This window comes from Balaenoptera musculus, chromosome 3 (genome assembly GCF_009873245.2).
Source record: "Balaenoptera musculus isolate JJ_BM4_2016_0621 chromosome 3, mBalMus1.pri.v3, whole genome shotgun sequence".
Classification (NCBI taxonomy): domain Eukaryota; kingdom Metazoa; phylum Chordata; class Mammalia; order Artiodactyla; family Balaenopteridae; genus Balaenoptera; species Balaenoptera musculus.
The window spans coordinates 156,378,810-156,402,065 of record NC_045787.1 but is presented as its reverse complement, the minus strand read 5'-3'; the positions used below and the strand labels follow the sequence as shown (position 1 = coordinate 156,402,065).

Below are 23,256 nucleotides of genomic sequence, written 5' to 3'. Positions count from 1 at the left end.
TGTTCTTCTATTCACGCTTTACTGCTTTCTTTTATTAAGTATTACTTTAGTATAACATTTAATTTTCTTTAATGGTTTTTTTGCACTGCATTTTGGGGCATTATTTTCTTAGTGGTTTCTCTAGGCCTTACCTTATACATATTAACTTTTTAAGTTTTCCTTTAGATACAATAACTTAATTTCAGTGAGACTAAGTTACTCTTATGTACCTCTCTACATAGGAGGTTTTTGTTATGTAAAGTAGTACATCTGTATGTGGTACAAACCCAATAATGTAATACAATGTAATTATTACTTTATATAATTTGTCTTTTAAGGAAGCTGACAGAAGAAAGGAGAGCAGTTACATATTTCTAGTTTTTGTTATATTGGCCTTTTTTTTTTTTTTTAATAGGGAGCATTTTCTTTTTTCTTTTTTTTAATTTTATTTATTTATTTTATTTATGGCTGTGTTGGGTCTTCGTTTCTGTGCGAGGGCTTTCTCTAGTTGTGGCAAGCGGGGGCCACTCTTCATCGTGGTGCGCGGGCCTCTCACTATCGTGGCCTCTCTTGTTGCGGAGCACAGGCTCCAGACGCGCAGGCTCAGTAATTGTGGCTCATGGGCCCAGTTGCTCCGCGGCATGTGGGATCTTCCCAGACCAGGGCTCGAACCCCTGTCCCCTGCATTGGCAGGCAGATTCTCAACCACTGCGCCACCAGGGAAGCCCCTATATTGGCCTTCTTATTGCTCATTACTGGTTCTCTTCATTTGAATTCTTCCTGTGGATTGAAGTTACCATCTATAGTCATTTCCTTATTAGCCCAATACAGTTTTACTCCCCCAACCTTCTTTGTGCCATTATTGGCAAATATATTACATTTCTCTGTTACAGGCCAAACAATAATTTATATATATTTAGAACTATATATATTTTTAATATTTAAATATATGTATAGTTTTATACAACTCCTTTTTAAACCAGTTGAGAAGACAGGAAAACATATTGCATTTGTAGTGTTTTTTGTAATTACATAATTACCTTTTTTGTTCTTTCATGTGGATTTGCATTATTGTCTGGGATCACTTCCTTTCTGCTTGAAGAACCTCCTTTGGTATTTCTTATAAGGTCTGCTAGTATGTGGTATGTGGTTGTTGTAGCAAAAATCTGAAAACATTGTAAGTGTGCCTCAGTTGGGAGACATTCTGGTGTGTCCATCTGTGCACCTAAAGGGAGGAGGATAATGTGTTGGTGAGTGAGAATAGTATCCTAATTGTGCATCTTTTTTCTGTTCATAAAACTTTTATTCCGCTTAACATGAACTTAATACACGTGTTCTTAACAATTATGCTTGAATTGTTCATGAAAATCTCTTAAGACATTAAACAAAGCCATCATCTCAAGTTAGTTCCATGTTAACTATTTTTACAGCACGTGCATGTTAGTCAAGCATCAAAAAAAATCACAAAAGCAAAAAAAAAAACTAAGAAAAAATTAAATATATGGGTTTTTTGTTTTACTGCTGTGCTTGATATACACGAAGTAATGGATATCAAGCAATTCTTTTTTATTTTTATTTATTTATTTTTGGCTGTGTTGGGTCTTCGTTGCTGCATGCGGGCTTTCTCTGGTTGCGGCTACTCTTTGTTGCAGTGTGCAGGCTTCTCACTGCGGTCGCTTCTCTGTTGCAGAGCACAGGCTCTAGGCATGCGGGCTTCGGTAGTTGTGGCTCACGGGCTCTAGAGCGCAGGCTCAGTAGTTGGGGTGCATGGGCTTAGTTGCTCCGCGGCATGTGGGATCTTCCCGGACCAGGGCTCAAACCCATGTCCCCTGCATTGGCAGGTGGATTCTTAACCACTGCGCCACCAGGGAAGCCCAAGCAATTCATTTTTACTGCATCTTGTACATTCGTTCTTAAGTTGCCTAAAACATTTAAATGCAAATATAATGAGTGTAGCAAAAATAATGAAAGCAAACAGCAGGTAACTTTATAAATAATGGAATGTGAACCGTTTTTGCTCTTATCCAGAGTAAATTGGGTCACAACTAAAGGAACGCTTCTGTAGCTGTAGTCAGCGGTGTGCACATTGAGGCTGGGTGTTCTACAGATAACACATAGTTTAACGTGTAATATCCATGGGATATCTGTTTCTACTACAGCCTTGTAAGTGTACCAAACCTTAAAGTACCCACAATTACACCTGTGACCGGAACCAATTATCCCTTTTATTCCCCACCAGGACAAACCAATATGTAGGCAGTTTTCTTCTGTGTATCTTTAACTTGTTTCATTTTCAGCATGCATGAGGGCTATTAATATTTTCCCTAAGTAGTAGAGAAAAATATGTAAGGAGAAAAAGATGAAGGTGGGGAAAGGGAGTAGAAACAGAAAATGAGATGATTTTCTGAAATGTGATAATAGAGTGGCTAGGGTAGAGTAAAGGTCCTGGAGATCAGCTTCCCCACCCCTCCAAAAATAGCTTTACCTGTTTTTCCTGTTTATGGCTTTATACTTGCATTACCATTACTTGCATTAATGATGTAAGTAAGAGTTGCCTTCATTCTCACCACCGAGAAAATCATGTAGCATTTTGGTATAAATCCTCCCAGAGGGAAAGGCTCTGGCATGCTATGCACACTGTCCCGTCACACATCTTTCTTATGCCAGGGGAGAGATGAGCCCTACTTTAAGGACCTCATGGTGTTCTTTTGAATGTCTGATTTACTTAACCACTTCTCCACTGAAGAACGTTAAGGTGCTTTCCAATTTTTCACTACTGCAACCAGTGTGCATGCATGTTTCCAATTTTAAACTTGGCTAGACGCCGGGAAGGAATTACTGAGAAATTTTTACTTTTGATACATTCTATCAAACTGATTTCCAGAAAATAAACAGTTGAGCCTCTCACCAACAGAGTATAAGTGTCTCTTTTTTCAACCTTTACATTTGGGGGTATAATTCTTCCTCCTGGGAATCCTATGGATTAAAAGGATTTGTATCACTAAAATATACTGTTTGACATTCGTATTCCTGCTTTTATATCCTCCCTGTTTATCCTAAAGAGTTCCGTGCATTTTAGGGCATTTGCCCCCTTGTTAGGAGTTGCACATTTGGTTTTTAGTAGGTTTTTTTATTTGTTCACTGCTTATAATTTTTAAGTAAGCAAATCAGATTTCTGCAGTACAGCTGTAAAGACATGTCTGTAATCAGTTACATACAGTAAGTATGGTATGTAAAGATGGAGCATTTGAGCAAAGATCAAATCGGGTCGTGGCTCCATGCTTGTAGAGTGGACCCACGCTTGTACCCAAGGGTGCGCTTACAGAACTACGCAATCTGGTAGTAGTCATTGGCGGTGCTGGGCCCCGAGGTGGAGGTGGAGAGGTGCGCGGGTGTGAGTGGTCTCTGCCCGATCCGGCGGGGTGGGGTGGGGGGCTTGTGGATACCTGGGGCAGCCTCTGCAGCCCTGCCTGCCTTGCCCGCAGCTCATGATGGAGCAGTCTAAGAAGTCCTCGCTCATGGTGGCTCGCAGCATCCTCAACAACAAGCTGATCAGCAAGAAGCTGGAGCTCTATCTGAAGGTGAGCTGCACGCCCCTGGCATGCCGGCCCCGTCCCCAGCCTCGCGGGTCCTCCCTTTTTTCAGTATCGCGCCCCTCTCCGCAGGGCGAGAACCCTTTCACCGACGGCCCGGAGGAGGAGAAGGAACAGGAGGAGGCGGAGGGCAGTGCCCTGGAGGAGGGGGCGCTGGTCGAAGCGGCAGGGGTCGCGGAGGGTGCAGAGGGCGCGCCGGCGCAGCCCCCAGTGCCCCCGGAGCCGGCCCCCGGGGCCGCGTCCCCACCCCCACCGCCGCCCCCCGAGGAGGACGAGGAGGCGGCCGTGCCCCTACTGGGCGGTGCGCTGGAGCGCCAGATCCGAGGCATCCCGGGCCTGGACGTGGAGGCTGATGACGACGACGAGGAGGGCGGGGGGGGCGCTCCATGACCCGGGCCCGGGGCGGGCGGGGCCCGCGTGGCCGAGGCTGGAAGCCGAGTCTAATAAATTTCTTCCCATCTCACCTCTTCCTCTTTTGTCTATGTGCGGCGCGGTCCCCGTGGGCGGGTGTCGGGAACTAGCCGCTGGGCTGTGTGTGCCTGCGGGTGGGGCCCGGGAAGGGTGGGTTGCGCCTGCGCACTGGCGGGGAGGAGAAGAAGGGATACGCCTGCGAGCAGCGAGGCACCGCCGTCCGGACCAAAACTCCCAGGGTGCTATGAACACCGATCCACAACAACCGGAAGGCCAGCTGGGGTGGTAAGGGCGGTCCAGCTGTGAACTCCAGCCAATGGTAGCGCGTGGAAGGGGTGACACATGGGTCTGGTCTACCAGTAGAGGACGGCGGGAAGTGCGTTGAGCGCATGCGTCCTGTGGTAGCTTAGAAAAAGGAGCTGCTGGCGGGCCGAGCTGAAGACATGGAGCAGGGCTATGGAGGTTAGTGTGGGCGACTCAGTGCGCGGTGGGACCGGCAGGTGGTGCCCGGGCGGCAGGGCCGCCGCCGCGCAGAGGGCTGCGGGCCGGGGACTACACCCGAGCGCGGTTACCGCAGTCCGGCCCTGCGGCGAGGCGGCTGGGGCGCGCGCGCGCAGCTTATTGGATCTCGGCCCCGTCGCTCCCAGGGCGCTGCGTGCGGATTGGCCGACAGGGCCTGAGGAAGTTGGCTGATTTCGGCGTGCCGACGCTGCGGCGGGCTTCGGGGGGCGCCTCAGGCGGTTGGGGCAGTTTCGGTTCCTTAACCCCGGCGGGGTGGGCCGGGCCCTTGCGGATCCTTGCCGCTAGCAGGCTTGCTGTCCCTTTTGGAAGACGCCACAAAATGGCGGCGCCGGGGGGCGGAGCTATGGCGCGAGTCTGTGGGGCGCGGGGTCTTCGGTCGGGGGCCGAGGCGGAAACGCTGCCTCTTTCCGGGCCGTCGGGCCTGTCCGGGACCTGCGGGGCTTGGCTGGGGCCTGCGCGCGGCACACGTGACCTGGGGCGCCGGTCCCGGAAGCCGTTTGGGCGGCGCAGGTTTGGACCCCGCCAGGCCCGCGGTGCAGAGCAGCGGGGCCTAGTGCGGCCTCTGCAGTGGTTAGCCTCACTGGGCGCCTACCGCGGACCTAGCTCGTGCAGATCTGGGACGACACATTGAGGGTCAGATGCGGGGTATCTTGGTCAAAGCTTGGAAACCCGATGAGCTCTGGGGTCGTGACAGATTGGGGGCTTTCCTTAAGGCAGTCCTTTGTGGTGGCCTGGAGACGCCAGAGGGGTTGTGTGAGAGGGAACGTGCCCTTACCCACTTGGGTTTCAGGGCCTGCGGCAGGACGGACCTTCTCGGGCGATCTGCTCTCAGTCTTTGGAATCTGAGCCTCCTGGGAGGCCTTTGCTCTTTGCTGGAAGCCGCGTTTGCCCGCAGGGAACAGTTGGAATATGCAGGGCTGGGCTTGACCCGGCGTAGATCTCTATTCAGGTATATGAGGTTCGAGAAGCAAGCGATCTGATCTTGGCTGCCACAGCGAAGGCACATGTTTTGAAAGGTGGCAGAATTAGCAGGAGGCTAGCAGCAGGAATTGCAGAGAAGCAGAGAGGTCCTGAGGTGCATGGTGTGCTTGTGGCTCTACCTGGTACTCCTGTCTTTTCTGCAGTGTGACTGGATCTCACTCTTCTTTACCTGCCTCCCTACCAGATTTTTCAGCTAGTAGTAATCCTGTTTTATGCATGCCCTTAGTTTGGAGAGGTCACCCCCTGCCCATCTTCCTACCTACTAAAAACCTTTTCAGACTCGGTTTAGATGCAGCGGCCTCCCTGAATCCTTCTGTAGCTTTTCCGTCTAGAGTTATTTCCTAAGATTTGTTGAGGCTTAAGAGTTACTCTTTGGCCATAGGAGGCACCTCAATCTGGGTCCAGGTCATTGTTCTTCTGCTCCTCAGCTCCATGTTCTTGGGCAAGTGACTTATCCTCTGGAGCCTCTGTGTACAACAGAGTAAGCAGTACCTATCTCAAGGGTTATTGTGAGGTTATGTGAATACCACATGCCCCTTAGTTAGACCAGTGCCCCACAGTTGGTCAGTTGCTGTTAGAATTACTACTCCGCCTTTCTGCTGCACAGATGTGGAAAGCTGTGTGACATGGGGAGATCGTAATCTTCAGCATCGTGACTTCGGATCAAGTCCCCTAATCTCTAAGCCTTAGCTCCCACATCGTCTCTGAATGGCATTCGGGGTCACCAGCTAATGTGTGCTGAGTGCCCGTCATGTGTCGGCATACAGTAGGCACTCAGTGGTTTGGGTTATCCTGGTAGGAGAGAAAGGATGTATTTGAGAGAGAGGAGGCTTTGTAAAGGTGAAGTCATTTGACAGGTATGAATGGTTGCCCGTGCCCAGCTCTGTGCCAGGCTCCAGGGACACAGATGAAGCGGGGCCAGACAGATGCTATCATAGGACTGTCTGGAGGGGCAGAGGGAGCCACCATAGAGGCGAATGCCGTCTGATGCCTTAGGGCCAGGCTGAAGCCCTGGGACTTCAAGGCCCAGCGGAGCATTGGACGGTTCAAGGTCACACAGAAGCGAGGCCTAGAGAGGCACAGCTGTTGTCTCCAAATTTTTGAAGTTTGTTCTCAGTTGTGGGGTACTTATGGCTGCTTGGCGGAGGTGGGGGAGGGGTGCGGGGCGGGACTGTGTCCTAATGATGAGCTAGCTGGTGGCTGGTTCTGTGTCTTCCTCAGCTGCGGGTTGAGGCTTAGGTCAAGGTCCCTCATCAGGCAATGGACAGAACTGTCCCGGAAGCCCATCCACCTCCTCTTTTTTCTGCTTTGACCTCAGGCAGGTGAAGTGTGATAATGCAAAACCCAGCTGTGGGGTGACTTTTAAGGAGACATTGTTGTGGTTGTGTTGCCTTCTTGTAAGGCTGGCACTGAACTCCTTCAAGGAGATTCCTTTATGTTCCTCAGAGCATCTCAGAAGCACTTGTTCTGTGGTATGACAAATATGACCCTAACTCACAGGTCTTCTGTTCACAGGCTATGGGGCATGGAGTGCTGGACCTACCAACACCCAGGGTAAGTGGGATGGACCTGCTTTTCAGGGAGGCATGGGCTGCCCACCCCCCAGCACCAGCGTGGCATAGCTGGGACCAGGAAACCTTTTTTGTAAAGGACCAGAGAGTAAATTTTGGGGGGCTTTGCAGGCTACATGGTCTCTGTAGTGCAAAAGCCACCATAGACAGTTTATAAACAAGTAGGTAGGACTGTGTGCCGATAATATTTATTTAAAGACACTGGAATTTGCATATCGTATGATTTTCATGTGTTGTGGAATAGTCTTTTTTTTAAACAACTTTTGTTGTTTAATTCTAAGTAAATACCTGAGGGTATAACTAAAGATTTTTATAATTAATAGACTTTATTTTTTAGTAGCTTTAGATTTATAGGATTGAGCAGATAGTACATAGAATTCCATACAGTTCCCCTACCTTCACCCCAGTACAGTTCCCTTATATGTTACAATTTATAAGCCAATGTTGATGTATTGTTATTAACTATAGCCTAGAGTTTATATTAACGTTCACTCTGTTATACAGTTCTATGAGTTTTGACGAATGTATAAATAATGTGTCTTGTCAAAATTCGTATGTCATGAAGTATTCTTTTGATTATGTTTTTTTTTCTTCCCTGACCATTTAAAAACATAAAACCCATTCTTAGCTTGCAGGCCCTACAAAAACTGGGCTATGGACTAGATTTGGCCCGTTTGCTGACCCTGCTTGTGAGTCTATATCATGGTGCTAAGTGTGTTTGAAGTACCAGAATGTGCTCTTTGGTGGGCGAGGTTTTCTCCTTTTTGCCAGCATCTGTTCCAGGGGATGGGATAAGGCTTTACTTTGTTTTCTGAGCCTGGAGCTTGGCCCTAGCACCACTGGAAGCAGGGTGACTTTTCTGCCCATCACCGAGTTTCCCAGGAGGAGGTCTTCTGTGTTATTCAGGCACATGACGACCCCTTGCTCAGTTGAGTTAGGGACATGATTTTCCACCAGTGCACTCTCTGTGCTGTTGGCGGTGCCTTTAGTTCTGGCTCCTGGTGAGAACTGGCACTTTAGAAGGGCTCTCTACCTAGGGACCTGGCCTGGGCAGCCTCTTGGCTGGTGGCCCACGCCAGACAAGCTTCCTGGAAAAAGGCTGCTGTGTCCTTTCTGTTGCCCTAATGGAGGAGATCAGGCTTGCTTAGGAGAGAAGCCCTGACTGTGCTCCGCTGAGTGCTCTGTAGGAAACGAGTTTTACAGCTAGCGGACTGCAGCCTTTCCTGGCCATAATGGGCAGCCAAGGGTGCCTCCTGGAGCACTGACATAGCCACCCTTAGCCCTGGCCTGTGCATAGTGGATGAGGTGACAACTGTCCTTCAGCGTCCCGGCTGTGGTGGGGGGAGGGGATGTGTCTCAGATGCCTTTGTTTTGCAAACAAAACTCTTGTATGTTTTTGTTTCTTCTAAGGTGCATATGGAACTGGTGTGGCCAGTTGGCAAGGTAGGCCCTTCTGGGGGGTCCGTGGGTGGGTGAGTGGGCCTCCGATCAGCTACCTAGAGAGGCTGGGGTGCAGGGGTCCCCATCACCCCTCCTAGATGTGCTCACAGCTGTTCTGAAGGCTCAACAGACTGGGCCTGAGGTGTTGAGGAGGGCTGGGGGGCAGGCCTCCAGGGGAACTTGCTGGAGATGGGGTGTGGGGAGAGTTGTGGTTGTATTCTGGGAGCAGCAGCTCTTTGGTGGGTCCGTCAGTGGTCCCAGCTGCTGCCTCCTGGGCTCTCTCGCTTTGGATGAGAAGCAAGTCTTAGGATCTGGTATAGAAAACGCACTGCTCAGAGTTGAGGCCGTGCCCCTGCCCTCCTCCTGCTGCCTCTTGGCAGATGACTTGTGCAGTGTTGGGGTAATGCCAGAAGCACTTGGACCCGTGACCCTTTTCCTTCTCCGTGGGCAGTGGGTGCTCCTCCCCAGACTTGTCCACCATGGACTGGCCTTGTGGCTGCTGAGATCTGATTTAGTTTTTCTTCTCTCTGTCAGGTTATGAAAACTACAATTATTATGGTGCCCAGAACACCAGCGTCACCACAGGAGCAACCTACAGCTACGGCCCAGCCTCATGGGAGGCCACCAAGGCCAGTGATGGCCTGGCACCTGGGGGCCCTGCCATGCATATGGCTTCTTATGGCCCAGAGCCGTGCACCGACAATTCCGACTCCCTCATTGCCAAGATCAACCAGCGTTTGGACATGATGTCCAAGGAAGGAGGCAGGGGCGGGAGCAGCGGCAATGGGGAGGGCATGCAGGACCGGGAGAGGTGATTATAGACCTGAGCCCTTCCCGGGGGATCCCGCATGCCCAGCTTTGTGTGGACGGGAGTGGGCACCTGCTCTTCCAGGGGGGGCTCTTCCCCAGCTCCCTCCTGAGTGCAGGATAGATAAATTGAGCCATTGTTGGGGCCGAGGCATGTAATAGGACTTGCTGGTTTCTTGAGTGGTGGGGCTTAGGGCATGACTGTTAGCTAAACTATGCCAGACTCCTTATTTCTGCATCAGGCGTCTAGCAGACTCTCCCCATTCCTGTGGCCAGGGCTTCATGCCCCTTTTCAACAGTGTTTGAAAGGGATTTTGGTCTGTTTTATTTTCTGAGCACTTAGGAGGGATGCGTGGTGGTTTGGCTTTGCTGTTCTGAATGTAGGGAAGTCAGCTTTGCAGGAGGCGTTGAGGTTGTGCCCAGACAGTGTGGTGATGGGTTGTGCTTTCTTTGCAGCTCCTTCCGCTTCCAGTCGTTCGAGTCCTATGATTCCAGGCCTTGCCTGCCTGAGCACAATCCCTACCGCCCCAGCTACAGCTACGACTATGACTTTGACCTGGGGCCCGACCGCAATGGTGGCTTTGGTGGTCAGTACAGTGACTGCCGGGACCCAGCCCGTGAGCGGGGCTCCCTCGATGACTTCATGCGGGGCCGAGGCCAGGGCCGCTTCCAGGACCGGAGCAACCCCGGCACCTTTATGCGCAGCGACCCCTTCATGCCACCTGCAGCCTCTTCTGAGCCTCTTTCTGCTCCATGGACGGAAATGAACTATGTGGGTGGGCGGGGCCTGGGAGGCCCCTCCGCCAGCAGGCCTCCACCTTCCCTCTTCTCCCAGTCCATGGCCCCTGACTTTGGCATGATGGGCATGCAGGGGGCAGGTGGTTATGACAGCTCTATGCCCTACGGATGTGGCCGGTCACAGACCCGGATGAGAGATCGGGTACGCCCTTGCCAAGTTCTCATCTGCCTTATTTGCTTTTCTTTTTTAATATAATAGCTTTGTCTGTAAGATTCACTCATATTTTAAAATGCAGTTCAACTTTTAGTCAAAACGTACAGAATTGTGCATCCTTCACCACCACGTAATTTTAGAGCGTTTCCATCATCCCAGAAAGAAACCTCTGTTATTAGCAGTCATTCCCCGTTCTCTCCCCCAGCCCCTGGCAGCCACTAATGTACTTTCTGTCTCTGTAGATTTGTTTCTTCTGGACGTTTCATATGAATGCAATCGTATAATACTTGGCTTTTTGTGTCTGGGTTCTTTCAGCATAAAATTTTTGTGGTTTGGTTGGGGTCGGGGTGGGGGGGTCCAACCATGTTGTATTTCTTTGCTTTCTGAAAAGACCTTTTCTGTCCTTGTTCTCTGATCTTACAACCTCTTTGTTCTTCATTTCTCTGGGGTATGTTAACCGTCCGAGTAAGCAACGCATTGGAATATGCTTTTGTCTGTAGCCTAGGCGGAGAGAGTTTGATCGCTGCGGCCCAGATAGCTTGGGCAGGAAACGGAAGCAGTTGCAGATTTACGATGAGCCAGACACCAAACAAGCCCGGGCTGACAGTGAAGGAGATTTTTCTGAAAACGGTATGCCCTGGGGCCAGTAGGCCCAGCTGTGTATGAGATGAGTCAGTTGCATGCTTGGTGTTCTGCCTGCTTGTCTGGACAGGGGACACACAGGAGCTCAAGGGCGGTGTGTGTCACCCGCACTCCCACAGTCCCCACTGTAGTCAGGACAAGCGCAGTCACTCTGGACAGTGAGTTTGGGAGGTGAAAACAGGGAGTGGGCCAGCTGCCGAGGTGCTGACTTTACCTATTCCTTTGTGTTTGGTAGATGATGGAGCTGGTGACTTCCGGTCAGGAGATGAAGAATTCAGGGGTGTAAGTTCGCCTTTACTGATCAACCTCCAGTGTCTCTAGTGTGGGATTTTTTCCTTACTTTAGTGTCTTCCTTACAAAGAGGCAGAAACAGCTGCTGTGGTATATTCAACTCTACCTCATGAGTAGATTTAATAATCAGATTTGCAGCTAGGTTTCTAAGAGTTTTCCACTTGCAGCAGTCCTTCTTTGCTTGAAGACCTTCCCAGCCCTCTCCCCAGCCATACCTGTGTCCTCGCAGTGATGTGTCTAGCTATACACGTGGTAACTGCAGTGGCTGTGCAGGCTGAGGCTTTCAAACAAGCACCGAAGACTCATTTGCTGCCAGCTCTATGCTGGTGCTGAGCTGCATCCGTGTCATTCAGCTCTCAAAAGCAGTCATGGGAGATGGGTGTTGAAGGCTGGCTCTTAGCCAGGACCATGCACAAGCACCTGGGGAGCAAGCCTTCGCCACCTCCTGCAAGTTCGGATCCAGGTCTGGGGTAGGGCCTGGAAATCTGGGTGTGTGAAGGCTTCATCCAGGTGCTTCTGATGGTTAGACGAGTTTGGGGAAGGGGAGGAAGGGGCAGGATACCGTGAATTTTCAACTTTTCTGAGGGTCTTGCTTGTTCCATGTCTAGGTTGCTTAGATCTTGAGTCTGAAAATCTCTGCGTATCTGCTGATTGCTGATTTAATCTTTAGCTTAATGTCTAAGGAATAGCCTCAGTTTCAATTTTCAGTTAGATGAGTCATTTTTATCTATACCTGGCTTGTTATAACGTAAACAAGTAGCTGGGAAACTTCATAAAGCCCATTTTCATTAAAGAGTGCAGGGACTAGCTTCCTACAAATTGGGGTTGCTTAACACAGTTGATGGATGGGCTCTTGGTCTTCCCATGTGCAGAACTGTGCACTTGCCAGAGGTAGTTCTTTAGCTTTAGGAAGAACTAAAAGCTGGACTGTGTCTTTAATAAAAAAGCAAGTTAGTCATCATCACAGAATCTCAGAAGGCAACCAGGACTAGTGACAGGACACTCAGGCTCCATCCCATGGCCCTGGGACTTGTCCTGACACATTTTGGCCGTGTTCCTGGTGACACAGCGACCACCAGGTGGTGGCAGGGTGCTGGGCTGGTTGTGGAGAGTTCTAGAAATTCCACCTCACAGTCTGACTTTGTGCCTTTTTAGGAGGACGAATTCTTCGACTCCGGGAGGCAGAGAGGTAGGCATCACCCAGCATCCCTTTGAGCTTTCCTGTGTCTGCCCAGCTACCTTGCACTCACCACCTAATGCCCAGGCGGGCTGGGTTTCTGAGCAAGCCCAGGGCCTGGGTGGAGGGGCTTGCGGCTCAGGGCAGAAGAGGGGCCATGGCTGCAAGGTGGGCCTTGGCCATGCCAGTCACCCCGAGGCTTTGCCTCGGTGTTTGGAGCAACACTTGCTGGAAACAGGTCTGTTTGCCTCACTCAGTGCAGGCTGCGGAGGCAGAGGGAAACTCATCTCTGGGTGTGTGCAATAGCCCGCAGTGGTAGGGAAGGGAGAGTCTCAGAAATGCAAGAGAGAAAAGAAAAGGCGCCCTCCAGCTTGTCTTCTCTGCTCCCCCCTTGGCCAATGCAGGTCCCTGTACTGTTTTCTCCCGGGCTTCATTCTGTCCACAGTTCCCTTGCTTGCCAGGCCAGGGCCATGCTCTCAGCCTCTATGGTGGGGACACTGGCACGGCATGGGGCAGAGTTCAGACACTTGCCTGGGTGGGGAGCTCGGGAAGGCGGTGGGGGGACTGTCGGGCACACTCAGTTCCAGATCCTCAGAGGCAGTCACTGCTCAGCAGGTCTCACCAGTTTGAGCGAGGGAAACCTAAGAGACCAAAATAAGCAGCAAGAACAGAACAGTGTTAAGCCCTTTAGGGGGACGTGGAGAAGCAGCCGCTTGTTTCTTTTCCTGTTCCCGTGGGTCTGTCCATAGCTGGTTTCCCCTAAGAATCACAGGCTGGCTCCTGTGTGACTCTGCTCCCATAAATTCTGAAGGCCCCTGGCTTAGATGCTCCTTCTCTTACATGTTCAGGTTTAGCCAACCCTCTGAGGTCCTCCTGCCCTATTTATTGAGGCAGTTACGTTTATAGCATGGGACCACAGAGAGCATTTAGCAGCTCATGCAGCGGGGTAAATGCTAAAGCAAAGGTGACGTGTTTATTGCGCGCAGGTCCTGCTACCTACCCGGGATGACTTTGCTATTAAACAGCAGTAATAGTTTCAGGCAGTGACCTCTTGCCAAAAATCCCACACGCCCTTTTGAGAGGCTTCTGAGCAGCGCACGCCGGTCGCCATCTTCGTGGGACAGTCTCGTGACTGGCATCAGGGGTAGGGGTTACAGTTCAGATGCTTATCCAACGTTTTTTCAGTGTCTGGCCCTGGCCCTGAGCCGCGGTGACCTGGCCTGGCCTCGCCTCATGCTGGGACTCTGGGCTGCACAGCTCTCAGAGGAGCTCCCACACTGGCCCCACGGGATGGACGGAGGACCAGTTGGTCTCTTCACATTTTTATTTCTGGGATTGCTTCCCACATATTCCTGGGAAAGCCCTAGATTGACGGTTTTTGTGAGTGGAAGATAGAGTTCGGGCCACCAGGGATTGTCAGACCTGCTGAGGCCCTAGTTCAGAGGGGAGGCCAATGGGACAGTTGTCATGGTCCACCTAGAGGTGGGACGGAGGGCAGTAGAGTGGCTTGCTTTATTTTCTGAGGCCTTCCAGCTGCTGCCTCTGTATCTGGGAAGAATTGCTTCTCTCTCTCCTTAAGTAACATTGGGAGAAGACCCAATCGTCGGGTGCTGGATTAGAAAAACAAGATAGGGAAGGACAGAGAGAGCAGGTGGGCCATGGTGTGAGTAGGATGGGCGGGCCATGTCCCTGGCCCATGCCAGCCTTATCAGACCATGGGGGGAGTGAAGTGACTCCCCTGCGAACTACTGAGGGTTCTCATCAAAGGCCACCCCTGTTGGGAGCCTTTGACAGCCCTTTGGTACCTCAGGGTGTCCTGCCCCCGCCATGTGTGGAGGCCGTGGCAGGGCATGGGGTATGGTGGCCGAACTGTGGGCCCCATCAAGGCCCTGGTGCTCAGCTCCTCTGCAAGCTCCTCAGAGTGTCTCGAAGGGACTTTTCTGTTGCAGGAGAGAAGGACGATGAGGATGATGAAGTGAAGAAGAGGAGGGAGAAGCAAAGGAGGAGAGACAGGATGAGAGACCGAGCAGCTGACAGGTGAGGAGGCAGGCGAGGTAGGAGGTGAGCACTGTCAAGACTCCCCTGAGCTCATCTGTCATCGCTCCACAATGCAGGGGGGGCCTGGTTTGATCATCTGACTCCAGGTGTATGTCAGGAAATCCTAGTCAGGTCGATGGGAGTCAAAACTTGGGAAACACACTGAATCTTATTCTTGCTGGTGGGTCTGTGTGGCCCTCACATTCCCAGCTGGGGGCTCTCTTGATTGATGACTTGAAAGGGAACCCTTGCCCTTGAGGCTTAAATGGGGGTAGTGGTTTCCCTGTGCAAAGAAATGCTTAGCAAAAGAGCTAACAGTAGAGGCTGGAAAGCCAGGAACTGAAAAGTAGGAGTTCCAAGTGTTAACAGAATTCATTGAAATCCTTGTTTTTAAACAGATGAATAAAATGACAGCTATATTAGATCTGTTTTTATGCCACATGGGAACTGAGATGACTTTTTTTGTTGTTGTTGTTGGCCAATTTTCTTTAATGTTGTCTTCTGCCACGACAGCTGTGAACTGACAGTAGAACTTGGTAGAGAAGGAGAGGCTAATAAAGAGGTAACCGAATGAGAAAGGGCTCTGAAAAAGCAGAGGTGTCTGAAATTTTGAGCTTGGGGCCAGGATTCCTACTTGCCTATAAGATACTTCTGTTCATATTTGAAAAATGGGCCACTCTGGGTGGATGAGTTAGAAAGGGCACGCATGTCTGGGCATCTCTTGCCAGGGGGTAGAACTTGGAAAGCTAAGGTGGGTTGGATTTCAGTTCCTCCTGGCACCTTGGCTAAGCACCCTTGTGCAGTGCCCGCCCTGCACAACCACACTGGCAGACCCCACCAAGAATGAGAACCAGCCTCAGACGGCAGGGTGATGGGACCTTCTCCACTCTAGCAGGAAAGCAAGGTGAGGGAGTGAGGGGATGTGCCTGGAAGCAGGACAGAGTGAGGGGTATGGAAGGAAGTTGAGGGGTTCTGTTTTATGGCATTATTTTCACTGTGAAGGAGAGATGGGCTGAGAGTGAGTGTCAGAGGTTCGGTGGGAGAGGCAGGTCTAAAACAGTCTCCATGGAGAAAACAAGAGGACATGAGACAGAAAGGGCACAACCTTTAAAAGAATGACATAGCCATTGAGGACACAACATAAACTGGTTAGAACCAACTAGGTCCAAGATGGCAGAAGATTCAACTTCCAGCGGACCTTGAGCCTCATTATATGCTCATTGTAATACTCTGGCATATGCTAAATGACACACCCACAGGTGCCATAACGGTTCTGAGGCCGACCATGAAAGGCCAAAAAGTGGGCAGTGACCCAATTCCTAGAAATCTCCACCCCTTCCCCAAAATACTTGGAATAATCCTCCCACTCATTAGCCTATGAAATTACCCAGCCTATAAAAACTAACCACCCCATATTTCAGGGCCTCTCACCTTCTGAGGTGGCCCGCACTCTGTCTATGGAGTGTGTATGAGATGACTTTTTTAAAGGAATCTTTAGACTGCCCTAGTGACTGAAGATCCTCAAAGAAACTTGGAGAAATTGTCATGGGGGAGGTAAAGATGCAGCAGGGAAGTAGGAACCCTGTATTTCCTTGGTAGCTTCCTGATAGTCCTGCACATAGGGCCTGGGAGATTTCCCTCTTCACTCCGCTTTTGGGGGTATCTGCAAAGGCAAGAGTGTCTTGTGGCACTTGTCCAGAGAGCAGAAGGCAGGCGTTGGGGGCCAGCAGATCTCTTGAGTTGGCAGAGGAGGACTCCTGAGTGCCCCAGGACCTGTGCTATTACACCCCAAATGGAGCAGAGCTGAGGGAAGCAGCACCCCACTGTGGGGGTTTGGGGGTCTGTAGCGTGGTCTCCCCTTGCCATACAGCATGCATGCATTTGGTGAGATTTTGAAAGCACACAAGAAACCTCAGTTTTCATTCATAGAACTTGATTGTGATGTCTTTACGTTGAGTCCCATTGGAGAATTGATCTTGGGTTATGTGAGTTCTGAATTGTGTGAGGTCTTCGGGAATTCCTCTGTTGTATTAAATGGGGTTGCCTTGTATCTTCTGAGTGGCTGCAGAAGGAAACATCTGAGAAGCTATGAAGTTAGGTACTAGGCCCCCAGAGCAGTGGGCTGGAGACTTAGGGAGTTCACAGTTTTGAAAAGTCTCCACCTTTGGCTGTTCTCTTGTGAGCCTTTGGACCAAAAAGAGTGGTAAGGTATTAAAGTGCTACGTGAATCATTTTCCTGAAATACTTGCAAGGTTGTACTCTCATTCTTAAGGTGGGGAAACTTGGGGTTAACTGCTACTCTGACACCCTGTGACAAGTCAGAAGACTTAATTCAGAAATTGCTTTCCCATTTCCATTTCAGTTCTAAGCAGAGATGAGTTGGTTATCTGTGCATCACTGCTTTTCTTTTTGTCTTCCTTCTCCAGGATTCAGTTTGCCTGTTCCGTGTGCAAGTTTCGTAGCTTCGAAGATGAAGAAATCCAGAAGCATCTGCAAAGCAAATTTCACAAAGAGACACTGCGGTTTATAAGTACCAAATTGCCCGACAAGACGGTGGAGTTCCTCCAGGTAAATCACGCTTGGCCTCCATCACGGCATTTCCCAGTGATCCTGCAAGTGTCAGATCCCTCACAGAGAAGGGAAGGGCAATAAGAGGCCTAAACTTGGTCAAGATTTCTTTTTCCAGAATAACAGTGTACAAGTCCCCAGGTCAGAGGGACAACTGAGAGCTCCCGTCATTGTAGTTCCCACTAATTCTGCCCATGGACCTGCTCTGATAGCTGTCTTCCCTTCCTTGGAGCAGCTGAGATAAGGCTGTCACTGCCCCCCATGGGCTTGGCAGTCACCCTTGGGGGGCTGCCTCTGGTGCAGTTGAAAAATATCCACATGTGTCACCCTCTCCTCATTTCATTTGGTGCCATCTCACAACCTCTCTAGGAATACATTGTAAACAGGAATAAGAAAATTGAGAAGCGGCGTCAGGAGTTGATGGAGAAGGAAAGCACAAAACCAAAACCAGATCCTTTCAAAGGTGAGTTGTGATCCTGGGGTGTGTGCTATTCCAAATCACAGAGCCCAGCTCGGGGTGGTTGAGAATGTGACGTGAAGACAAGTGGGAGGGGCACTTAGCAGGGGAAAGAAGCCTTCAAGTGTGGCCTAATGTAGATGACACCTCTACAGGCAGCTTATTGGAGTGACATTAAGCACTCTGATGTTTTTTTCTCTTTGTATGAAGAGAAAGGACCAGAAGAATGAGAAAAGTTAAGTATAAAGTTGCCAGGTGTAGAGGCCATTTGTCTGTCTCCATACTCCTTCTGGAGGGCAGGTGATGCCTGTCTCAGATTCTGTCCTAACTGAATCCTTAGAGAGGGGCTACAGGGAGAAAATGTGGGCCTTGATGGGGAGTAAGTGGGAAGAAAGCGTCACTTGCATGCTGTCCCAAATCCCACAAGACTTGGGTTTTGTCAACAGGGATTGGCCAGGAGCACTTCTTCAAGAAAATAGAGGCTGCTCACTGCCTGGCTTGTGACATGCTGATCCCTGCGCAGCCCCAGCTCCTCCAGCGGCACCTGCACTCTGTCGACCACAATCACAACCGCCGGGTGAGTGCCCCCCTGATGCTGGGTGGGGCAGGCAGTCCTGGCTGCCAGTGGGAGGGGTTCAGAAGTTTCTGTCTCTTATGGGGAAGCTAACATCTTTAGGGGCTTTTGCCATATACCGTCAAGTCCATCCATTTCATCAAGTGGTTGTAAAATGCACCCCAGTTTCTATTAAAATGTGAGAAAAATGTGTTGCTTAAGATTGACTAAATCCAGTAGCTGCAGTTCTCCTGGGTTGAGAATGTTCTCTGTAAACCACACGGGTAAATTCCCCAGTTGCTGAAAAACTGGATTTCTTATAAGCTGAGGCTGAGGGCCACTCAGAGCAGAATGGCTTAGGGGACCCAGGACTAAGGACTGGTTTGATCCTTATTAGCTGATGGGGCCTGAGGCTAAATGTTTAGCTCAAGGCATTGGCAATTTTTTTTTTTTTTTAATAAAGGGTCAAATTGTAAATATTTTCAGCTTTGCAAGCCATCAGGTCTCTGCCTCATGCCTGCCTGACGCCTCAAGTCTGCTGCTGATGGGCAAAAGCAGCCACAGGCCATAAGTAAAGGAATGGGTGTGGCCACGTTTGGTCTGCGGGCTGTAGCTCGCCAAGCCCTGGTTGAGCATCTCTATCTGTCGTTGGTTTACCTGACTACCAAATTGAAGCTACCTGCCCACCCGTCTCCTGGTATTATTAAAGATCAGCCAAAAACCACTGTACAAATATGGGATTATCATATGAATGTGTCAAGCTCTAGAACAGTCAGATGGTTGCAGCATTCAGACTTTTGCTCTAGAATTTACTTGTAAAGTCAATAAAACTCAAAAAACTGAAAAGAAAAAGCTTGCCCTTTTCCCCTACTGAGTCCACATAGCTTCTGATCTGTAAATGTTCTTATTTCATCCTTGCTTGTGCACATAGTATACATCAGTCGTGTGCCTGTGCTTTTGTCTTTTGAGATTATCAGACTTTTCTACACTATTTCACAGTCTCAGTTCTGGTGCCTCTCCAGTGCCTTCTTTCTTTCGTTATTGGAGCCTAGCATTTGGGGACTTACCATAGTGAAGAAAGATGTTAGTTGTCTCTCTGCATAGGACTAATCTCAGAGCAACTCAGTGTAGCCAGGCTGATTTGTTCTCATGCTCCTCTATGCACGCCATTTTTAAAAGCCCATGTTTGATTCTCTTTGTAGTTGGCTGCTGAACAGTTCAAGAAAACAAGTCTTCATGTGGCTAAGAGTGTTTTGAACAACAGACATATTGTGAAGATGCTGGAAAAGTACCTCAAGGTTTGTGCTTAGGAGTCCAGTAGATGGGAAAAGCTTTTGAGATGGAGGATGAACTAACTCTGTGGGTTTGGAATTATATCCAGAGTGCAGTATTTGGCATTTCTGAGTCTTTTGAAGAATTGAGAGATGTTGGAATGTATCGGGCTTGGGATTCCACAACTGCGCATTTCCTGAGACTCACTGCTTGCCTGGGAACTCTGGAATTTGGTCCTACTTGATTAATCTGTGCGATGGTGCTGACTCTCACCATGAGAAACCCTGACTATCCATAAAATACCAAGCAAAACGCTGGTGAGATGCTTCAAAACAAAACAACAAACCAAAGTAAATGATAATTGTCCAGGTAGAAGCTAAAACAAGGTTTTGCGGGCAGAGACAACCAACAATGAGATGGGGAACGAGGGGGAGGGAAGAGCCAGTGGTGCCATACTACGGAGTAACAGGAGCAGAGTAATAAAAAATCCCAAAGAGGGGAGGGTACCCTAGAGAGGAGTCTGGTTGGAAGAGTCTCTGGTTCCTCCTTGGGAAGCACATTTTGCTAAGTGCTCAGCTCCATGACTTCAGCATTTGGGGCTGGGAATTAAGATTCAGCATAACCTGACTAGGATGTGTTTGCCCTCCTCTTAGTTATTAACTGCTTCAGTGTTTGACAGTTCATTTCAACCATAAAGGGATAGAATCTAAATAACCGGTTTAAGAACTATAACTGATCAGTGTTTACTTTGTGGCTTAAACAGACTTAAAGTTTCTGGAGTCAGCTGTAGACTCAAGCTTCTAAATAAGGGTCTTTGTTTTTGTTTTGGGTCCCACCTTGCGGCTTGCGGGATCTCAGTTCCCCAACCAGGGATTGAACCCGGGCCATGGCAGTGAAAGCCCAGAATCCTAACCACTAGGCCATCGGGGAACTCTCTATAAACAGCGTATTTTAAAACACGTTTTCTAATCTGCTAGTGATAATGTTTAGTTTACTTTTTCTAAACTAGACATAGTTTTAGCATATGCTCATGAGAAATTCAGCTTCTGAGAGAGGCACACTTGGATTGAATCCTGACTGAAGTTTAATAGCTGTGTGACCTGGCAAGTTCCGATCTTTAAGTCTCATATCCTTCTCTGTAAAATGGGGATAACCTTCATGCCTGGGCTGAGTGCTTAACTTCCTGTTAAAATGAGGCTTTTTTTTTTTTCTTTAATTGGCTTAAGAAAACCTAGGTCTTTTTAAACCTTTCCTCACCATTACATGCTTGAATAATAAGTGCAAAATGGTACTGGTGAAGCTTTTCTGAGATGTCTTTTCTGAATCTGTAGGCTCTGAGCAGTTGTAGGATTGACTCACCTGGTGTGATTTAAAAGGTTTCTCTTGTTGACTCTGCCCATTATAAAAAGATAAACTCCCAGCAACCTGAGCCTCAATCTCTCATTTGGACAGTTCTTTAGACTGCACTAACCTGTGTTTCCTCTTCTTGGCCAGGGTGAAGATCCTTTCACCAGTGAAGCTGTTGATCCAGAAATAGAAGGAGATGACAATTTAGGAGGTGAGGATAAGGAAGAGACACCGGAGGAGGTAGCTGCCGAGGTCTTAGCTGAGGTGATTACGGCAGCAGTGAGGGCAGTAGATGGGGAAGGAGCACCTACTCCGGAAAGTAGTGAAATGCCGGCGGAAGTGGAAGGCCCTACGGACACAGCTGAGACCACTAGTGGTCCCCACCCTGGAGAGCTGCTGGAAGCGGAGGCACCCTGTGGAATGGCACCTGAGAAGGGCAACACTGAAGCAGAGGCTGGAGGTGAAGCTGCTGAGGCTGGAGGTGAAGTGGAAACCCTGACAGCAGAGTCAGAAAGCACCTTGACAATCACTGCTCCTGTCCAAGCTGCTGCAGAAGCCGAAGTGGAACAAACTGATGCGGAGTCCAAAGATGCTATTCCCACAGAATGATCCTCCTTTCCCTGTTTCAGGGGATGTGTTATATAATGCATTGTTCTTTCTTCTTTGGTTTATAAGCAGTACTAGGGTATATGATGCTGGAATACTATTTTGGTGAAGAGACCCAGCCATTTCCTTCAGAAAAGTGTACCTCACAGGCTTGTCTTACAGAGTTGCGTGGCTTTCTGCCTTGGTTTGAAGGCTGCAGAAGTTGTACATTCCCACAGGCAGCTGTGACATCTCTCTTTACACTGTAGTTGGAATAATAAAAGTTGGATAAGTAGATTTTGGTGACACTTTGCTTGTTAAATACAGCCAGTGGCTGAATGCACCACCGCAACCACCAACCCCCCACCCCTTATTATTTTTTGGTCTGGGAGCAGTTCAGTACTAGGATATATCTTGCTTTATAAAGGATTTTTTTTTAAGTTTCGAGAATTTGCTTTGGCTTCAGTTTTTGATCTCTGCTTTTGTGGTACACTGTATGGTATGTGGTCCTCCTTCACAAGATATAGCAGAATCTTGATAACATGTTATGTTGATCCTGTCACGTCAGTGAACTCTCAAAGGCCTGATGAATCTGACACACCTGCACCATTGGAAGCATACCTACTTACCCCTCAAGAATGGGAACACTTTGCCTAGGGCATTGTTTCCCAATCTTTAGTCCTTGGTGAATCACCTTTACCATGTTTTACCTCATTTGTGTTCCACCTCTGCATTACTTCAGGGTTTTTTCGGTTTTGTTTTTCTTTAAATTGAGTTACTTCTACTTAAATATATTTAAAAAGAAAATTTGATGTCTCATGAAGGGAAAACCAGTATAAATTGCCATACATAGATACTATCCGTGGAAAATGAATAAACATTTTATTTTAGATAAATACTGTTGCTTTGAAGTTTCTGAATCTGTAAGAAAGAAAAGCCAGCATGTGTTAAAGGGTAGTAAGCTACAGTTATACTTTCATATAATCAAAAGAATTGAAAGATACCTCCCTTTTGAAATGATACTGCTGGGTCTGTTTTCCTATAAACCTTTGAACTGTCACATTTGGGGAAGCATTGGCCAGTGGGAAATTGTTAGGAAAGAGGTAGTAGAATACTTGATGAGCATCTGTTGTGTACCAGGTGCTAATTCATGATAAAAATTAGATATGGGCACTGCTCTCAAGGAGCCTTATTGGAGATGTGAGATGAATATTTATGAAAAAGTCAATGTTAGAACTAAAAACAAATAAACTGCTTAGTAAGAAGAAACCGGTGCCTGTGAATCTTTTCTAAACATCGTTCCTTTTACTGCACAGATGTGGCTTAGTCACAGGTTATGCATGCCCTTTGAAGCTTGTTCTCTTGAGGCCAAAATGGTGGCACTGACCATCAGTAGCCTGAAAAAGGATAACAAAACTATGAAACTGCTTCTTTTTTTTTTTCTTCTTCTTCTTCTTTTTGGCCACACCACGCGGGATCTCTGTTCCCCAACCAGGGATTGAACCTGCGCCCTCAGGAGTGGAGGTGCAGAGTCTTAACCACTGGACCACTAGGGAATTCCCTTGCTTTTCTTGTAAAATTAATACAAGGCTTGCCATTGAATCTGAATTTCAATTAAGTTCTTTCACCACCACCCTCACCCCCCCCACCCCGTGTGAAATGACATGAATCATTTTATTCCTAAACTTAGGTTAAACCAGGACCTTCCTCATTCCCCAAGATGGGGGGTCATTACTCAGGCTGCACAAGGGGGTGCCCTAATAATCCTTAGATGACAGGAATAAGTTGCAAGCTTCCTCATTGCAAACTAATATTGGTTATTTCCCATCTGTAGGGGAGAAACCTGAGAGGGACGTTAAGTAACTTTTAGGGCCCCGCATTAAAGATGTGGGACTACCGAGGTCAATACACAGGTCCATGAGACACCAATGGCCGTGAACTTTCCATAGAGCACCTTTATTATTTAAAAACAGGTTTAGGGCTTCCCTGGTGGCGCAGTGGTTGAGAGTCTGCCTGCCAATGCAGGGAACACGGGTTTGAGCCCTGGTTCTGGGAAGATCCCACATGCCAC

At 48.8% G+C, this 23,256-nt stretch overlaps 2 protein-coding genes across 6 annotated transcripts in view; both read left to right on the top strand.

Moving 5' to 3' along the window:
* AKAP8L (A-kinase anchoring protein 8 like) overlaps positions 1 to 4,032 on the top strand; it is a 29,404-nt gene extending 25,372 nt beyond the window's left edge. For both annotated transcript variants that reach the window (XM_036848466.1, XM_036848465.1), the window contains 2 exons: positions 3,465 to 3,560; positions 3,645 to 4,032. In XM_036848466.1, coding sequence (XP_036704361.1) covers positions 3,465 to 3,560; positions 3,645 to 3,962 — 414 coding nt within the window. In that variant the 3' untranslated portion in view covers positions 3,963 to 4,032. The remainder of the gene's footprint in view (positions 1 to 3,464; positions 3,561 to 3,644) is intronic.
* Positions 4,033 to 4,239: 207 nt separating this feature from the next.
* Positions 4,240 to 22,448, top strand: AKAP8 (A-kinase anchoring protein 8). Of its 4 annotated transcripts, none has more exons than XM_036848461.1 (15): positions 4,345 to 4,445; positions 7,002 to 7,040; positions 7,686 to 7,746; positions 8,468 to 8,500; positions 9,032 to 9,308; positions 9,761 to 10,244; positions 10,757 to 10,886; positions 11,134 to 11,180; positions 12,345 to 12,378; positions 14,316 to 14,403; positions 16,830 to 16,971; positions 17,341 to 17,434; positions 17,875 to 18,005; positions 19,184 to 19,279; positions 20,748 to 21,488. In XM_036848461.1, exons 1-15 carry the CDS (start codon positions 4,440 to 4,442, stop codon positions 21,207 to 21,209), a joined length of 2,124 nt encoding a protein of 707 aa, XP_036704356.1. In that variant the 5' UTR covers positions 4,345 to 4,439; the 3' UTR covers positions 21,210 to 21,488. The 4 variants fall into 4 exon arrangements, with proteins under 4 accessions (XP_036704359.1, XP_036704356.1, XP_036704358.1 ...); XM_036848463.1 differs by lacking the exon at positions 4,345 to 4,445 and adding an exon at positions 4,488 to 5,138; XM_036848462.1 differs by lacking the exon at positions 4,345 to 4,445 and adding an exon at positions 5,200 to 5,967.
* Positions 22,449 to 23,256: the final 808 nt, after the last annotated feature.